The sequence below is a fragment of the Hemiscyllium ocellatum genome, chromosome 28 (assembly GCF_020745735.1).
Source record: "Hemiscyllium ocellatum isolate sHemOce1 chromosome 28, sHemOce1.pat.X.cur, whole genome shotgun sequence".
NCBI lineage: Eukaryota > Metazoa > Chordata > Chondrichthyes > Orectolobiformes > Hemiscylliidae > Hemiscyllium > Hemiscyllium ocellatum.
Window position 1 is genome coordinate 35,044,848 of NC_083428.1, and position 20,202 is coordinate 35,065,049.

At 41.3% G+C, this 20,202-nt stretch overlaps 1 protein-coding gene across 1 annotated transcript in view; it reads left to right on the forward strand.

Annotated features, from left to right (window-relative positions):
* Positions 1–18,349, forward strand: part of sema6bb (sema domain, transmembrane domain (TM), and cytoplasmic domain, (semaphorin) 6Bb) — a 257,488-nt gene extending 239,139 nt beyond the window's left edge. Inside the window, exons 13-14 of the mRNA XM_060846599.1 lie at positions 115–173; positions 17,340–18,349. Coding sequence (XP_060702582.1) covers positions 115–173; positions 17,340–18,349 — 1,069 coding nt within the window. The remainder of the gene's footprint in view (positions 1–114; positions 174–17,339) is intronic.
* The last annotated feature ends 1,853 nt before the right edge of the window (positions 18,350–20,202 follow it).

Genomic DNA, 20,202 nt, shown 5'->3' on the forward strand with positions numbered 1-20,202 from the left:
GTATGTTCAACCTAATCTAGGATCAATTATAAAGTTGCCAATAGAGAAGGTAATAATGAATTGTTACCCAAATTGGGCATGAAGTGTTAAATGTTTCTTGTTGCACCCCTGCAGTATTCCATTTGAACAAGATGTCGAGCATGGAAATACAACCCACCTGGGTGACTGTGAAGGTAAGTTATTGCTGGATATCGATGAGATTTTAAAATGAATTGCTTTATCCCTAATGTCACCATGAGGCAACAAACTATCCTATTTGATAGTGAACAACACATATCTTGAATGTCTAGGTGTGGTCTCTCAAAGATTGGCCAAGTGCTTTATCCTAGGAAACCTTGAATATCAGTAAGGGTTGTACCTCAGTCACGAGAAAATGCCACTTTGTTATTTCACTGGATGTTGAAGGTATTCGATTTTGTTCCAAAATGGTGGACTGATAGTAGCCTGGATCTTGTAGCTGCTTCTGAGAGTCAGGCTTATCTCCAGATTTATTTCTGGATTTCTCACGGTTACTACATTTCAGTAATTTGAAGTTTTTATTTTGATTCATTTTTAGTTGTTTTATACTCAAAATCTCAACAAATAACGTTTAAAAAAAAGCATTCTTTTCCAAACTGAGTTATGTCAACAAATCTTTTGGAGAGGCCTATAAGTTGATGGCTCAATTTTTTTCGCCCTAAAGTTATCCACCAAAAAATTTCTAACTTCGCTAAAGTTTCTTTTTAAATTGAGGAGGAGAGTTTTTTAAAACACACTTATGTTTATGGAGCTTTTGGAGAGGCCTAAATGTAGACAGCTCTGGGGTAAGATTTTTTAAATCAGAAAAATTAAAGCTGACTGGTGGACCACTTGCTGTATTCGTGGTGCTGGAAAAGCACAGCAATTCAGGCATCTGAGGAGCAGTAAAATCGACGTTTTGGGCAAAAGCCCTTCACCAGGAATACAGGCAGAGTGCCTGAAGGGTGGAGAGAGATTTTTTTTTTAATCCCTGTATTATGCCTGTATTCCTGATGAAGGACTTTTACCCGAAATGTCGATTTTACTGCTCCTTGGATGCTGCCTGAACTGCTGTGCTTTTCCAGCACCACTAATCCAGAATCTGGTTTCCAGCATCTGCAGTCATTGTTTTTACCTGGTGGACCACTTGAGCAGGAATTTTTTTTAAAAATTCGATTATTCAGCTAAGTGGTTGATTTTATTTAAGATTTTTTTTATTTATTATTTTTGCAGGCTTAATAGTAACTCAGAAAGGTTGTTTATTTTATATATAAGGTGCTATTGCAGGTTGCTTCATTTTTAGGCTTATTGTCATTGAGCGTGAGATGGCTTAGTAGATTTAGAGAAGTGATTAGACAGCAGGAGCAGTCAGATAAATGGATGACTGTCAGGAAGGGTAAGAAGGTAGTTCAGAAGTCTCCTGTGGCTATTCCTCTCTCAGATAGTTACTCAGTTTCGGGTATTGTTGAAAGGGATAGTCTCTCAGGAGAAAATAGAAAAAATAATTAGATCTTGGGCACTAAGAATGAATCTTACGTTAAGTGGGATTTGACAAACTTTAAAAGAATAATTGCTCTCGGGGACTCTCCTGTCAAAGACACAGTAGATTCTGCAGCATTGAGTATGAATCTGCCAGGATTAACAGTGTCTCAAGACATTTGAAGTATAATGTTAAAGGAAAGATTAAGAAACTGGAAGTTATTGTGCACATTGGTAGGGATGACTTGGTTAAGGAAAAGATTATGACTTCACAGAGTGAATATAAGAGGTTAGGTAGAAGATTAAAAAAAACAGAACCTCAAAAGTAAGAATCTCTGGTTTACCACTACCCCCCCCCCCCCCCCAACCCCCAGTGCAAACTTCAAATGACAAACAAGATAGACTCAGGGCTGAAGAGGCAACATAATGTTCAGGGATTCAGGTTCTTGGATCATTGGGATGTCTTCTGGGGCAGAAGAAATCTACTCAAAAAGGATGGGGTTCGCGTGTACTGGAAATGGTCCAATATCCTAGCATGAAGATTTGCTAATCTATTAAGGGAAGAGATCTGCTGTGTGGGGCTCTGTGCTATACCCCCAGGCAAAGTGGACCTTTACCACCACCACCCCTCCGCCCCCCCCCCGCCAACCACCCATTAACACCCTAGGAGAAATATCGATAATTTAAAGTTATTGAACATCTAGAGCTGCTAAAATTGTGATTTGACAGCTGAAAGATCAGGATGAAGGCAAATAAAGGAAAAAGGGCAAAAGGAGCCCAGGAGGCAGGGAACTCCCTACTCTGTCGGGGGAGCCCGTAACCATTGTTCAAACTCCCGGAGTGCCCCCTTTGGATTTAATTGGGCAGCAGCATCTGCTCTCAGAGTTTGCCAAACTCCGAGAAAAGATTGAAGCAGCGATGGAGCCAATATCTGCCATGCAAAGAAGCATGAGCTGGAGATTCAAACACTGGACTGAAGAGTGGAAGCAGTGGAACAGAGGGCCGCAGCATCAGAGACCGTGGCGAAGGGAGGAAGGATCCGAATGCTGGAAGAACAGGTTTGGGTCCTTCAGGAACAAGTGGACAACCTGGAAAACAAAAGTAAAAGAAAAATCTTACGGCTCGTGGGTCTCCCAGAGTGCGGGGAAGGTGAGGACCTCATTGGATTCTTGGAGAAATGGCTCCCGAACTTCCTAAGGCTGGAGGTGAGTGTGGGCCTAGTGAGTGTGGAACGGGCCCATTGGATCACAATGCTCAGGTCCAACCAGACCCACACCCCCACCCGGTCCTGGTGCCACTCCAGCACTATAAAGAAAAACAGTTAGTGATTGAGACAACAAGAAGACTGCGAAGAGATCCACAGACTTCAATATACAATGGCTCAAGAATAATGTTTTTTCAACACTTCTCAGGAGCCATAATTAAGAAGAGAAAGGCATTTGATGAAGTTAAGAGAAAATTAACGGATCTGAACATTCAATATTCCTTGAGGTACCTGGCAATGTTGCATTTTGCTCACAGAGGGACGATACATAATTTTGATTTCGCAGAAAAAGCAAAGGACTTTGTGAACTCTTTGAAATAAAGGACTCAGGTCAGGACAGGGGCCATGAGGTGGGGAGGAGGGAGGGGCACCATTATAGACAATGGTGCAGTTTTTCTTTATTTTTTTCTGCCTCTTTTTTATTTCTCCATCTCCTTTTTTGGTTGTCGGTTTTATAGCTTTTGTACTGCCTTGGTGTAAAACCTGATTTATTAAACTTTTTGGTCAGTTGGTTGTTGTCTGGGGTTTTTATTTTGCTGCTGTTTTTGGATTGGGGGTGGCTATATCTGTGGTTAAGATGTATGGAGAAGAGGTGTGGAGGGGGGAGGGTGGGTGTCCATTGTTAACTCTCAGAATGTAAATACGTTTCCTTTATCTGTGCATTGCCTGGGACTGGGGCGTGGCCTCAACTGGAAGGAGCCAGGATGGTAGCAAGGATTGGGAGGAGTGCTCCCTATGGGCAAGGGGGGAGATCTCTAGAGAATTGGTGTTTCTTTGGGTGTATGTTAAAGTTAAATGTAGTGGTTAGTCTTTTTAGTTATAGTAGCTTTTATAGGATTAGTTTTTAGACTTTATAGAGTTAATGTCATCTTCGCTCACTGTTCCTCAGATAAGCTTCCTCTTCTTGGGAAACCACGGGCTGCCCTGGATGACCATGGGTAATGATCTGTTTAGGTGGTGCACCTGGAATGTAAAAGGAAGCCATCTCCCCATTAAAAGAAGAAAGGGGCTGTCAAGCCTTAGGAAGGAAAGGGTTGACATCGCCCTCCTGCAGGAGATGCATTTAACTGATAAGGAACATCTGAAACTGCAGCAGGCGGGGGGTTATAATGGGGTATTCTTCTCCTCCTTTTGCAAAGAAGGAACATCCCATTCCAGGTAACTGAGCAAATTAAGGACAAACATGGACGGTTCATCATTCTTAAAGCTCTAATACATGGAGAAGAGTATGGCGTCCTGAATGCCTATTGCCCCCAGCGCACCCTCTTAAATTTCTAATTAATGCAGTTGCTAATTTAGTGAATCTTGGGGTGCACCGCACAATCATAGGAGGGGGTTTTAACCGCCTAATGGATCCTGGGGTAGACAGAATGCCAAAAGGCCTCACAGGTACACCCGCAGAATCTGGACAGTTGGTGGGCATGGATGAGGAGCTGGGATTAGTGGGTGTGTGGAGGCATCTCCATCTTAATGAAAGAGACTTTACTTTTTATTCCAACCCATACAAGTGCCACACACTAATTGACATGTTTCTTATGCTGTTGGTCTGTTTGGACAGAACATTGGCTTGCAAAATTAGGAATATAACTATCTCGGACCCTGCGCCAATGTATTTAGGTGTTAAAATCAAGGCTGATGTACGGCACTGGCACATGGACCCATTCCTGTTAAGGGATAGCAAATTTGTTGAGTACATCACAAGAGAGTTTGGGGCCTTCTGGGATATCAACTCAGGTATGGCCAGTAATCCGGCAATACTTTGGGAGGCCACTAAGGCATATATACGAGGCCTGATCATTTTGTATTCAACCACTAGAAGGAGGCAGAGGGAGGAGCTGCAACAGATGCTGGAGGCCCGTCTGAAGGTAGCTGAGGAAATATATTATAATAGGCCTTCATTGGTCAAGCTACAGCGGGTCACAGCTCTCCGGGCTACTCTTGACTCATTACACACACAGGTATGCAAAAAAAAAGGTCTCCTATGCTAAATAAAGATTGTTTGAATTTGGAGATAAGCCAAGTAGATATCTGGCTAGAAAGAAAAATGCTTCCCAATCCATTGTGTCTGTTAGAGAGAAGGCTGGCACAGCTACCCATGAGTTGAAGGAGGTCAATGTTAGATTTAGGGAATACTTTGTTGAATTATACCAGTCGAAGGGCGGTGAAGACGGTGCAGCGAGCATGCAGTCCTTTTTTGGAGAACCTGGATCTCCTCAGTATAAAAACAGAACAGGCCTCCCTGTTAAATGTGCCTATGAAAATACAAGAGGTGCAGGAAGCAGTAAAGCATCTCCAGGGTGGCAAAGCACTGGGGCCAGATGGATTCCAGAGTGAGTTATATAAGGGATTCATAAATGTGTTGGTGGAGCCACTTTTGGGGATGTGTATACACAGGATTGTCTTCCACCTTCTCTTCAGGAGGCTAATATCTCCCTCATTTTAAAGAACGTGCTTTGGACAGATCAATTTTGTTGTTGAATGGAGACTTTAAAATCCTGTCAAAGGTGATGGCCCTGAGGTTTGAAGATGTATTGCCCTATATTGTGAAAGGTGATCAGACGGGCTTTATCAAGGGCCGTAGCTCCTCTAACCATATCAGGAGGGTACTGACCATACTGCAGGTATGCCAGCAAAGATTGATCCTGGGTTTGGTGGTCTCCCTCTACACGGAAAAGACGTTTGACAGGTAAAATGGCCGTACCTGTTGGGGTCCTAGAGCGCTTTGATCGGGGGGAGCCTTTGCTAGGTGATGGCAATGTTGTATAATGATCCTAAGGCAGCAGTCATCACAAACGGTACTAAGTCAGATAACTTTAGTATTGCGAGAGGCAGCCGACAGGGATGTCCTCTTTCACCGCTGTTATTTACCTTGGTAACTGAGCCGTTAGCCAAAGCTATCAGGAGGGACCCAGAAATAGTGATGCCAAGGGTGGGAATGGGAGCATAAGATCACCCAAATGCTGATGATGTCCTTTTGTTCTTGGCCAATCCAGAGAAATCCATTCCCCAATTAATTCAAAAAATGTATTTATTTGGCAGTTTTTCGCAATACAAATTCAGAAGCTATGTCAATGGGGGTATTAGTGGAGGTGCCTGATCTGAAGGATGGAATGTAGTTCCTATTTAGATGGCCATCAGAAAGTTTTTTGTATTTGGGATTTTTTATTACCCCTGCCTTCCACCAGCTGTATAAAGCTAACTATGCACAACTATTGGAGAGGATAAAACAGGATTTGCATTGGTGGGATGGATTGCCATTAGCATGGTTAGGCTGAATAGCCCTGATTAAAATGAATGTTCTTCCTTGCCTGTTGTATCCCATAAGAATGCTCCCATTGTTGCTACCCAGACAAGTATTACAGAGGCCCAATGGTTGGCTAGGGTCCTTCATTAGGGGGTGTCACAGACACCCCCTAATTAAATTTCCTAAATTGCAGCTCCCACAGGGTGAGGGGGTAGACCTTCTGGACTTGAAGAGATATCAAATAAATGGCCTGTTAGCATATGTGGGTGACTGGGATTCAGGGTCAATTTGGCTTGATATTGAAGCCTCACAGTCAAGGTATCCCCTAGTTAATCTATTATTCGTGGATAAGATGAAAACCATGACTGAGCAGCGTAAGAGCCCAATCACTTCGAAAACGGTGAGAGCTTGAAAAATAATGAGGCGAGGCAAGGGTAATTGGCTTAAGACCTCACCATTTACCCCATTGGCAGGAGCCCCAGGATTTAAACCTGGGTCAATGGACGCCGGCTTTAAGGCATGGCAGACTAAGTGTATCTCTTTGGGAGATTTATTCGAGGAGGTGGTCTTGATGTCATTTAGCCAACTAAGTCAGAAATATGGATTGTCTAATAGGGACCTTTTCTGGTACTTTCAGATAAGGGATTATATACAGAGGAGGACCACGTTCCTGGCTCAGCCTTACAGGTCAGACGTGGAGAAAAGAGTGTTCCCGTGCACGGGCGCTCTTTCGGTTAGTACTCTATTATTTACAGAAAGGGCGTGCCTTAGGAGATGTGGAGAGACTTTATAGGACTTGGAATTGGCAACCAGGAGAGGATATTTCACTGGAAATATGAAAAGATATATGGGAAAATGTAAAGAAAATCTCAATATGTACAAAGCACAGGCCATGCAATTAATGATTTTACACAGGGCCCATATGGCACCAGAGAGGCGAGCTGAGTTCAGGAGAGGAGCATCTCCAGGGTGTCCCAAATGTAAAATTAGCATAGTCATTCTTACACACTGCGTTTGGTCATGTTGTAAGATCCAGAGAAACTAGAATTCCATAGTTAGGGAGCTGAAGGAAATCCTGGGAACTGAAGTCAAGTTGGACGCGGTCTTTCTTCTTCTGGTGTTGCCAGACTTGCCCCCTCTGGGGAACACGGAAGAGACTGTGAAACATTCTCACTCACTCTGCGAAGGAGAACATTCTCATGAATTGTATGTCGAAAAAAAAACCCAGATCTTACGGGGTGGCGCAGGCTTGTGATGGAGCATTACCCCCAAGACTACCTCACAAATATGGTGCATCTAAAATGGAGCAGTTTTATAAGACTTGGCGGCCCTTTTTAAATAATATAGACACAGACTTATTGGCAATATTAATTGGGGCCGTGATCTAGCCATGGGAGTCAGTTTGGGCACCTGTGGGGCCCTGAGAGGAGGAAGCTGAGGGAAAAAAATTTCAAGTACACCAACTGGTCTTTCAAGGATAGGAGCTCTAGTGGAGGTGTGGTGAATGAAACAGAATAATGTGATATAATTTAATTTAAGTTAATTTGAATTCAACTTAATTTAATTTTTATTTAATTTTATTGTAGTTTAGTTTGAGTAGATATGTTTGTTCTGGTAGAATAGCAGGTATTTATTATTAATATTAATGTGATACGACACTGTTTTCCTACCTCTATCTTTTGGTATTATATTTTATATATAGTTACTTTGTAAAAGATTTGAAAATGTTTTTGATAAAAGGAGTTTGCACATTCTCCCTGTGTCTGTGTGGGTTTCCTCCCGTTGCTCCAGTTTCCTCCCACAGTCCAAAGATGTGCAGGTCAGATGAATTGGTCATACTAAATTGATCCATAGTGTTAGGTGCATTAGTTGAAGGGAAATGGGTCTGGGTGGGTTACTCTTCGGAGGGTCGGTGTGGACTTGTTGGGCTGAAGGGTCTGTTTCCACACCGTATGGAATCTAATCTGAATTGCAACTCTTTTAGTGGTGGCACGGTGGCTCAGTGGTTAGCACTGTTGCCTCACAGCGCCAAGGACCTGGGTTTGATTCCCTTCTTGGGCAACTGCCTATGTGGAGTTTGCACATTCTCCCCATGTCTGCGTGGGTTTCCACCGGGTGCTCCGGTTTCCTCCCACAGTTGAAAGATGTGCAGGTCAGGTGAACTGACCATACTAAATTGCCCATAGTATTAAGTGCGTTAGTCAGGGGTAAGTATAGGGTAGGGGTCTGGGTGAGTTGCTCTTCGGAGGGTCGGTATTGACTTGTTGGGCCGAAGAGCCTGTTTCCATACTGTAGGTAATCCTTTCTAAAAATACTTATTTAAAACTTTCTATTAAGGGATACTGTAAACTGTTGGCGGGGGTGGAGGGGGGTGGGGGGGTGGAGGCAGTGGGTGGTGGGGGGAGGTGATGGAAGGACCCTAAGTAGCAGAGTAAATAGAAAGATAGATGACAATGGTTTTGAATTTGAAAAGATGTTGTTACTTGGAAAAGACAGACAAGAGCAAGTCAGAGAACAAAGTAACTCTGAAGAGTTAAGCTGCATTGATATCTTACTAATCTTACAGGCTAGGCTGATAAACTCAGGGCATGGTGGGAACATGAGATTGGGGCATCAAAGCTATTAGAGTAACCAGACTAAGGGATTGACAGGAGAAAGTGATTACTGCAGATGCTGGGGATCAGAGTCAAAACGTATGGTACTGGAAAAGCAGAGCTGGTCAGGCAGCATCCGATGAGCAGGCGAGACGACATTTTGAGCATAAGCTCTTCATCAGGAATGATTGACAGGACTAGCAGCTCAATGTTTTGGGTTGCAAATACTATAGGAAGGATAGAAAAAGAGGGAAAAGAGGAGGGGAGTGGTGTTTTTGATTATGGAAAACATTACTGCTGTAACTAGAGAAGATACTTCTGAAAAATCGTCTAGCAAAAATACATGGGTCAAAACTAGAATAAAAAAGGAAAAGATCATCTTGATGGGATTATACTATAGACCCATTACCCCAATAGTCAGAGGGAAATTGAGGAGCAAATATGTAGAGATATCTCAGATGTATGTAAGAATAATAAGGTTGTAATAGTAGGTGATTCTAATTTTCCAAACATTGACTGGGACTACCATGGTGTTAAAGGTTTGCATGGTGAAAAATTTGTTAAATATTTTCAAGAAAATGTTCTTGATCAATGTTCCTTCTAGAGAAGGAACAAAACCTAACCTTCTCTTGATTAGGGGAATACCTTTGGGTCTAGTGATCATAATTCTATTTGTTTTCAAATAGTTATGGGAAAGGTTAAGGCTTCCATAAAAAGTAAAGTTTTTAATTGGAGTAAGGCAAATTTTATTGGTATGAGACAAGAACTTTTAAAAATTGATTGTGGTATACTGTTCACAAGTAAAGGGACATCTGATAAGACGGAGGCTTTCAATGGTGGAATAACGAGAGTCATGTTAGAGTGAAAGGTAAGGCTGGTAGGATTAGGGAACAATAGATAAATAAAGATATTGAGGTTCTAATCAAAAATAAAAAAGCATCATATACTAGATATAAACAATAGGGTTCAAATGAATTTCTTGAACAGCATAAAGAGTGTAGGGGCATTCTTAAGTGGGAGATTGGGAAAACAAAGAGAGGATATGAGGATATAAGGTTAAGGATAATGCAAAGAGAGCATTAAGAGCTACCAAGTATCTAGAGCGAGAGTACAACCACTTGAAGATCAAAGACTCGTCATTATGTTGAACCTCAGAGGATGACAAAGATATTAAATCAATATTTCACATCAGTTTTTACTGTGGAGGAAGAAATGGAGGCTAGAGAACTCGGGGAAATGAATATTGATGTTTTGAAAACAGTTCACATTACAGAAAAAGTAGTACTAGAGTTCTTAGAAAATGTAAAGATGGATAAATTTCCAGGACCTGATATAATGTACCCCCGGACTAGGTGGAAAGTTAGAGAAGAACTGGCAGGGCCTCTTGCAGAAATATTTGTATCATCTACAAATATGGATGAGGTGCTGAATGACTGGAGATTGGCTAATGTTTTGCCTTTGTTTAAGTAAAGATGTAAGGAGAGCCCTGGGAACTATCGAACTGTGAGTTTGACAACAGTGGTGGTTAAATTGTTGAAAGTGGTTCTAAAAGTCAGAATTTATATGCATCTGGAGAGGCAAGGAATGGTTTTTTTGCAGGGAAATTGTGTTTTACAAACTTGATTCATTTTTATGAAAAAATAAACAAGAAGATAAGAAAAAAGATCAAAGAATAATACAGAACAGAAGCAAGCCCTTCAGCCCTCCAAGCCTAGTCATGAGTTCAAGGTGCGAGAGGAAAAGTTTAAGGGAGATATGTGTGGAAAGTTCTTTTTGCAGAGGGTGATGGGTGCTTGGAACGCATTGCTAGGGCAATTGGTAGAGGCGGGCATGATGGTGGCATTTAAAATGTATCTAGACAGATACATGAATGGGCAGGGAGCAGGGGGATAGAGATAGATCCTTAGAAAATAAGCAATAGATGTAGATAGAGGATCTGGTTTGATGCAGGTTTGAAAGGCCAAAGGGCCTGTTCCTGTGCTGTATTTTTCTTTATCTTTATTCTTTGTACCAACACATTTTGCCCTTCCATACTAAAACTGTCCTCACTTATCCCTCTATTCCCTTCCTATTCATAACTTGGTCCAGGTGTTTTTCGAATGCTGCTATTGTGTCTGCTTCCACCATTTCCTCTGGCAGCACATTCCAGGCACTAACCACTCTTTGTGTGAAAAACTTGCCTCACACATCACTTTTAAACATCTTGCCTATCCCACAACTTGAACCTGTGTCCCATAGTAACTGACCCCTCCACCCCAGGAAAAAGCCTCTACATTTCCATTTTATCCACGCCATCTACAAGCTGTGAGGCTCACAGGTCTGGAATTTCCTGGATTATCCCTGTTACCCTTGTTAAACAGTTGGACAACATGGGCTATTCTCCAGTCCTCTACACCTTCACCTGTGGATAAAGAATATACAAAGATATCTGTCAATGCTCCAGCAATTTGTTTTCTAGCCTCCCTCAATATTCTGGGTTAGATCCCATCAGGTCCTGGGGAGTTAGCTACCTTGATACTTTAAGATGCATGACACCTCTTCCTTTTCAACAACGACTTGGCTTAGAAATTCAACACTCCCTTACCCGAGATCATCTTCCACCAATTCCTTCTCTTTGGTGAATAATCACAGAAAGTATTGTTTTACATTTTGGTAAAACAAAGACAAGTGCTATACAATTAAAAGTATGGCCTTGGGCAGTGTTCTAGAACAGAGAAGTCCAAGGGTTCAGGTACATAATTCTTTGAAGTCTGCATCACATATAGATGGAGTGGTTAAGAAGGCATTTAGCATGCTTGTTTTCATTGCTCAGACCTTTGAGTATAGAAGTTGGGATGTTATACAGGATGAGGTTGTACATGATGTTGGTGAGACCTCTTCTGGATTACTGTGTTCAGTTCTGGTCTCCCTGTTATAGGAAGGATATTATTAAGCTGGAGATGGTCAGAGGGTTCAGAAGAGATTTACCAGGATGTTAACAGATATAAAGGGTTAGAGTTATGGAGAGAGGCTTGATATGCTGGGATTTCTTTCACTGGAGCAATGGACAGCCTGGTTTTGTGTATGGGGAGGTTGAGAGGTGATGTTATAGAGATTTGCAGGTATCGTTTCTCTAGGATGGGGGATTTCAAGACCAGGGGACGTATGTTTGAGGTGACAGAAGAAAGATTTTAAAAAGATATGGGGGGCAATTTTTTTACACAGAGTGGTTCATGTGTGGAATGAACTTCTAGACAAAGTAATGGATGCAAGTGGAATTACAAAATTTAAAAGACATTTGGATAAGTACATGGATAAGAAATGTTTGGAGGGATATGGGGCCAAGTGCAGGCAGGTGGGACTACTTTAGTTTGGGATTATGGTCAACATGGACTGGTTGGACTGTCGGGTCTGTTTCCCTATTATTCTATATGTGGACAACTGATGAACCCATAAAATTGGATGCTGTTGAACAGCTACCCAGATGGTTTTGGGTTCTTTGACATTGGAATTAGTTAGGTGTGGTTTTATGTTGCACTTAGATCAACAGGAGTGACCTTCAAAGTTCAGGCCTTCATTGTCTGAAATGGGGAAATGTTCCATTCATGAGCAACGCCATTCTTTACTTGGAAAAATACATATTTCATCTATGTAAATTCTAATATTTCAGCTAAGTTCATATTAAAGTAATGAAAATATACAGATTGTATATTTCTTAATGAATCCAATGTGAATAAAACAACTTGTTTTTATCATTGGAATTGACTGTTGCATAGAGGCAAACCATTTTTAAACTATCAGACACCTTCCAAAGTAAGTGAGGCATGACAAATCTGTGTAATATTATCTGATACCAATGCAGAAAAGTACATCTAAGGAGAACTGTGATGAATATTTATGTACTTTTCTAGATATCTGCAGTATACAATTCAAAAAAACAATTTAGAAGTTTCATATGTATAAAAGATAATATTTTAAATCATATCTAAAAGGAGCATTTTTGTATTATCCCATGCATTCACTGTTGATAAATTTTGGATTTGGCTTTAATTCTCACTTTTGATGTATGGAAATATCTTTTCTCAAAAAAAAATCTCTTTGCAATTTTCATTCATCATTTCAAAGCAGTTATATTGAACTACCAGAAATGGAACAGGAAATATTCTGCATACTAGGTAGTCACTATGCAGAGAGAAGCAAAATTAATGCTTCGGATTGATGGCCTTGCATCAGAACTTCATCCAGATATTTGTAGAGTTGTGAAAATTCAGTGGACCTTCAAGAATGGGGCTGTGGATGACCCAAATGTGGAAATACTGCCCTGATTTCTGATAGATGGAACTTTTGCTGATATGGAAATGGGATCAGGGCATGTTTCAGACAAGAAGGAATCCTGAATTCAACAGAACCATTTGAACTTACAGTTGACTTCAAATAGACGCCATTTCAGCTGTTATAACTGCCTTAGTCTGCAGTGTGGAAGTCAAAAATTAATTCAACAATATTAATACTGTTGAAGGACAGATAAAATCAGAATTAAAATCATCATCTGAAGTTTTTTTTCAAATACTCTACTATATAAACTTCAAAACAAAAGGCTACAACTGAAGGTGAAAAACCTCATCTCTGGATTGCTTTGATTGACAGGTGTAGATTATAAGAAAAACTAACAACTTTTCATGTATTTTTAATAGAATTATTTGTTGTCATTTCCTCAGGAGCTTGTTTTACATCCTTATGAATTCATGGCTGTGTTTCAAGTGCTATGATTATCTCAGCAGCAGGTTTAGGGTTCACAGTTTTATTGACAGCTTAAAGAGGAAGTGATATGATGTCTCAATAGAAGTTTGTGTACTCTTATAAAAGATTGACAACTTGAGATGTAAAAAAGTATTCTATGAATGTCTTTTTCACTATTGAGTAAAAGTGACAGCTACATTCGATAGAAACTTAGTTTTCTTTCTCCACATGGTGAAACTGGGTGAGTGACTATGGGGACACTATGAAGGTAATGAGGAGCCATGGTAGATGCGTATGGCATAGGTTGACACTCAGACTATGAGGGACTTTGGATCGAGGGGTTTTTAGATTAGATTAGATTTACAGTGTGGAAACAGGCCCTTCGGCCCAACAAGTCCACACCGACCCGCCGAAGCAAAACCCACCCACTCCTACATTTACCCCTTACCTAACACTATGGGCAATTTAGCATGGCCAATTCACCTGACCCGCACATCTTTGGACTGTGGGAGGAAACCGGAGCACCCGGAGGAAACCCACGCAGACACGGGGAGAACGTGCAAACTCCGCACAGTCAGTCGCCTGAGTCGGGAATTGAACCCGGGTCTCAGGCGCTGTGAGACAGCAGTGCTAACCACTGTGCCACCGTGCCACCCTTAAAAATGAACCCATAAAATTGGATGCTGTTGCACAGCTACCCAGATGGTTTTGGGTTCTTTGACATTGGAATTAGTTAGGTGTGGTTTTATGTTGCACTTAGATCAACAGGAGTGACCTTCAAAGGGTCAGGGTGAGGGCTAGAATTTCTAAAACTCTCAATCACCTTGGATGAAAGCAGGTTGATGGTGTTACAATACAAAAGAGTCAAGTTCTAATTGAATTAAGGGACAGATTAAAGGGATTGAACACCTTAGCACTGTTCCAATGGTCTTACACCAGTATGAGTCAGTGCATTCAGGAGAGGAAATGATTGAAAGGGAAATAAACTGAATCTGTTGCTCAATGATTCATGTAACTGCAACTTTATTTGATGTAAAGTAATTAAAAGAAATGAACTATACCCAAGAGGAAAAAGCTAATTAAACTTCTGTTAATGAAAGTTAGGCTTAAGTAAGTGTTAGCTTAAAAAGTGAGATCAATATAGCTCTGAAAATTTCAATAACAAAAACCACGATCTCCATGCCTGACTAATTTATGGCAGGGTCAAAGAAGTTTAATGGAGGTAGCCTGTCAAGTAATTGTCACTTCAGTGAATGAAGCAATAAATCATTAATTAAGTTTATGTAAGAATTACAGAGAGATCTAAAAGAATGCAGGAGGGAACAGTAACTTATACAACTATTCCACTTTATACTTCACAACCTGTCTGCAATCTGTGACATGTTGATCATACTAACCTCCTCCAATTCCTCTTCATCAATATCGAGATAGATAGGGCTGACTTCAGTTAGATGAAATCTTATCTATCTAATTGCAGCCAAAGAATCAATTGCAAGGATTTTGGTCTTGCTCCCAAACCATTACTTTTAGTGTATCCCAAAGATAGAGCTTTGGCCCTTTCCTAGTTCTCATATGCATCCTGCCCATCGGTGGCATATTTGAAAGGACAGCTTTGCCAAGTAAACCAGTGACAGTTAATTACACCTCCCCACCACTTCTCTTGACACCTCCACTGTGCAGATTGCCAAGCTGCTTCTCAAGCATCCAGTCCTAAATGACTACAAATGTCCCCCAAATAAATATTGAAAAGATTTAAAGCCATTGTCGCTGCCACAGATTCAATTTTATAACCATCAATTTCTTCCTAAATCAGACTGTTAACAACCTTGGTATCTTATTTGATCACAAGGTGAGCTTCGCACCATATAGCCATACGATCACAAAGCCTGCTTATTTTCAATGCCTGACCCCTTACTGATTCTGCGCTTGCCTGATCATCTCAGCTTTTGCTGAAACAATGACCAATTCATTGTCTCCCCGAGCTTTGTCTATTCGAAAGGACACTTTGCCATGTTCTATCATCTCCAAACTGGAGGAGATCAAATTCCCTGCTGCCCACATCCCAACTCACACCTAGCCCCATTCTCGCATCAACTCTGTACTCATGGGCTTATATTGGTTGCCAGCTAAGCAACTCCTCAATCTTATAGTTCTCATCCTTGTTTTCAAACAGTTTCATGGTTACAGCCCTCCCTATCTCTTATAATGTCCTGCAGCCCCAAGGTCCTCTGAGCTTCTGCTTTCCTTTACATCTAATATCTTGAAGGCTATTAACTGCTGCCAAATTTTGTTCCTATTTTGCACTTTGGGACCTTTAGCTGAATGAATATTGGAGAAACGAGATAAATTTTGTCAAAGTTTTTTGTCTTGTACTCATCAGGACCTTTCACAAGAATGCCAAGGAATACCAACTTCTTTACTGTAGGAAGGGAGACTGATTGTTTGGAAAAATAACTCGGATGGTAGAAACATGGCCATGGAGACTGCACCAGTTAATGATGACAAATAACTGCCAAGTTTTATTTACTTTTTAAAGCAACCATGTTGACTGTGAAAGGTCAGGGCATTGGTCTGAGAAATGAACCAGAGAATAGATGTCACTATTTCATTGAGTTGAAACACGTACAGTACATGTATACATCCTTTCTGGCTGGAAAGAACAGGGCCTGATGTATGTAGCCTCCTTTAGTGCAAGTATGCTACACTGAGAGTCTGACTAACAATTCTAAATTAGTTGTCAGTGTAATACTTCACACTCTCAGGATTATCCAGCAAATGATGCCTACTCATAGAATCATATCCAGTTTTGGTGTTGTGAAGTTAGTTTTGCTTGCTCTGATATATAGTGTTTGATACAATTTTCCTGTGTTTGGAACATATGGCCTACATGCCTACAGATTACCCTGGAAGGATGAGATGACTCAAAGGCTTGATGAAAAGGTGAAGTTAGTTGTTTCACACTGCTACTGTTTTGTAGCAACGCAAGTAGTGCTTGCCAATAATAGGATGCTGCTGTCAAGTCAAAATGACACGCTGCCAATCACAATAATGAGTAATGTGGTATATGAATTTCAATACCAGTGTGATGCCAGGTATGCAGACGATGTGTCCCAAAGACTGGTTGATTGTATAAACAGCATTTGCCCAGTGTACTCTCCATGGCAGTGCCTCTACCAATCAAAGTACACGAGCCAACTGACCAGCATCCTCCCTGCATTTTGTGTAAGAATTGGTTTACCCCTTGAATTGTATATTGCAAATTGTCCTGATGAATGCTAGACCAAAGAAGTATACACTTCTTCAGTAATACTCAAATTCAATACTACAAATGCCTATTTACATTTTACTATGTTAGATTTGCTACATAAACATAATTTTTTTAAAAAATAAGGTCAAGTTTGCTGCAGCTTTGTCTGCAATCAGGTTTGGATGTTTTCCATGGCTGATTGCAATGGGAGATTAGCTTGACCCTGGACATTAAAGCATCTGGTTAATCAGACAGTTTGAAGCTATGGATAAGTTGGATTTACCGTGCCCTTCAGTGGATCAGAAGTCTGAAAAGGCACATAAAGTCCAGTGGGCAGTGTGCCCACTGCCATCCCACCTCTCCACAGGGCCTCTTCACTCGAGAGGTTCAAGTCAGAATATTAAATTTCAAAATTTTATTGACTAAAGAGGTTGGAAAAGCCTGGGGGAGGTGTAAGTTTTGCAGTCGCGGGAAAGACAGTTGAGGTAAGAGTTGGTGTGATGATTTCAAAAGATTGACACACAATGCAAGCACTTAGAGTGGTCGATTGCAACTGAAATGGGCATACACAGTGTAATAGGAGGAAATGTATTTGTGACAGTGGGAGTCTGAGCATTTTGGTCCTAAAGCATTGGGAAAAGGAGCTAATTAAATCCGTGATGTCAGTGAAATGAAGGAGAATAGTAATGAAAGTAAATGAGGGACAAATATGATTAGAATAGCCTGACTTTTTTCCTGATCATTAAATGATTTGTTTACTGCTACTCAATTTGTATCACCTTGTTCCTATTACAGGCCTGATACATGAAAGCTTTGTTGAAGAGCCCAATGGCCTGGTTTCTGTCAACCTCCTTGTGATATCAGCCATTGCTGCCTTTGTGATTGGAGCAGTCATCTCCGGATTCAGTGTCTGCTGGTTCATTGGCCATCGGGACAAAAAGGATACAGCCCGGAGAAAAGACAAGGAAACCATCCTTTCACACAGCGAGTCTGTAGTCAGTGTCACCAAGCTAGGCGGCATGGTGGAGCGACGGTCCAGGGGACAGCCAGAAACCTTACTCGCTCCACTGATGCAGAACGGCTGGTCAAAGAGCTTGATCAAAACCAGCCAGCATCACCTTGACTCGACAGTATTACCAACACCTGAACAAACACCATTGCAACAGAAACGCAGTACAGGCATGAGAAGCTGTGAATGGGAGCAGAACCTGATAAATGCAAGTCTAAGAGATCAACCATGTGCAGGATCACAGATGATCCTGGTTGATTCCTCGCATCAAGCAATGTCCCATCACCTTAGCAATGTGCGGGTCATTCCCACTTCCCGCCATTCTTTCCAGCGGGATCAGGAACTGACAAGTGATAATAAAGATGTCGTGGACAATTATCTTTCACACAGTATGAGAGAACAACTTGAGAATCCAGGTTCTCACTATAGGTCATCTTTAGGTGGCAATGGAGGTAGCCATGCTTTTGTGGAATATTCAGTGTCTCCTCATAGCAGTCCCAAAAGGAGAAGGGGTGCATCAACACCCATAATGCCTCAGGACTACATTGGGGATGACCCAACATGTTCCACACAGTGGAATTACGAGAAAGCAAGTGCACCTGTACCTTCACAACACGTAAGGAATCAGACTTTTAGCAGAGGGGAAAGTTCGTCATCCCTGCAGAGAAAGGACCCAGTGCCTGTACATCATGTACATCTCCACCAACCAGTCCCACCTGTCACTGGGCAACCTGACCGTGCAGGCTTTAAACCACCAAAAAAGTCAAGTGTCGAAAGGACATCCTTAGCAAAATGAGACACCTTGTGCTTTCGTATCTCTTCAATAACCTTTGTGAAAACGTGGGATAAATATTTAAAAACAAAAGTTAAATACTGGAGGAAATGGAGTGTGAAGACAACAGCACTCCTTAAGATAACAAAGACCTGTTCTCAAAATAAGGATGCATTTCCTTTGCAAAAAAAAAATACATGAGCTTCAGAAGGAAGGAGTAGTTTAGAGAAGAAAAGATGTTGAGGAATTCTTTCTGGATTTCTCTCTACTGTTAACTTTTCAGGAGCCATGGTAATGAAGGGAAAATTATCCAGGCGTTTTAATTAGCAATTTTTCTTACAATTTTTAGCAGTAAGATTTTTATTGCAGATGACCTAGTAAAACAAATTCAACAGCTGAAGACACTGATTGTGCTGTTCAAAGAAATCATTAGATCTGTATCATGAGTTTATAAAGTTAATTTAATGCCATAGTTTACCATTGGTGAAATTAATTTAGCATGATCTATTATTTGGACAAGCTATTTTGGACTTATTTTCAGGTTTATGCAGATTGGGTTTATTGAAATACATATTTTTCAAGCATTCATGAATCCCAATGCCAGAAGATGTAGGAGGCTGTTCAGATCATCATACCTCCTGCAGCTCTTTGAAAAATGCTTTACAATTAGTTCCACTTCCCTTCCCATGCTCCAACAAATTGTTGCCCTTACAGTATATATTCAATTCCCAGTTGAAATTTACTGTTGAATCTGCTTCCTGCTACCCTGAGAGGCAGAGCATTCTAAACTGCATAAAACCAAATCCTTTACCGGTTACCATAAATCTGTGTCCTTTTGTCACAAACCTACTGGAAATAGTTTCCCTCATTTATCCTGTCAACGTATTTTGCGTTTTGAATTATCTCCCCTTAAACCACTCAACGTTGTGAGAAAAATTCCAATTTCTCAAACCTTCCCAAATCATCGATGTCCTGTACAGCAAGTACCATTCCAGTAAATCTCCTCTGCACCCCCTCGCAAACTATGTCAACCTTGCCAAAATATTGAGCCTAGAATTCGCACAATAATCCAACTGGGACTTAACCAGTGTCTTGTTCATGTTTTGAAGAATTCCCTTGCTTTGATATTCCAAAGGAGGAACTTAAAAAAGGAGTTTGAGTCAGGTGTGAGGGATAAAGGCCCAGATTTTCGTCCTTGAGTTGGGTAGTGGATGCCAGGCACATTCCTGTCTCGGATTGCCTATCTTCAGAGATATTGGTGGGAAAGAAGGGATTTTCATTGCAGAGGTGCAGGTTGCAGTTGAACCAGCCAATCCAGGATAAGGTTTGGAGCCAGCCAAAGGGCTTGGCAGCTGTTGAGGCTGACTATTTAAAAGCCTTGGTGCTCAGAGGCATGGTCCCATTTATAATGGAAAATGCTCTTTTATCCCTTGCACTTCATACCTACCTCACTACCCATAAACTTCCAATGCCCGGTCTATGCCATCTAATGTCCTTTCACTAACCATGTCCACATGCCCCCATGTCAAGTAATACATCCACCCATTCCACATGGCTGTCATGCTGCAAATGCTAAGGTAGGCACACACGCACCCAATATATGCCCCTCACAGCCCCCATACCAAGCTAAAGCAGGTCCATGCCCATTTGCCCACTATGCGCTATATAAATGTCAATAAATGAAGAATTCTTTTATACATGCCACTATCACTACAGGGTTTAGTGATTCGTCCTCTTTCCCAGGCATCTGATCACCTGCACCCCACCAATGACCTACGCCCCTATATACTTTGAGATGTCTACCCCATTACCCGAGGTGCTTTCACTCCAAGGTCTCCCTCATCACCCCTTGAAGATGGCCTTGCCCCCTCACTCAT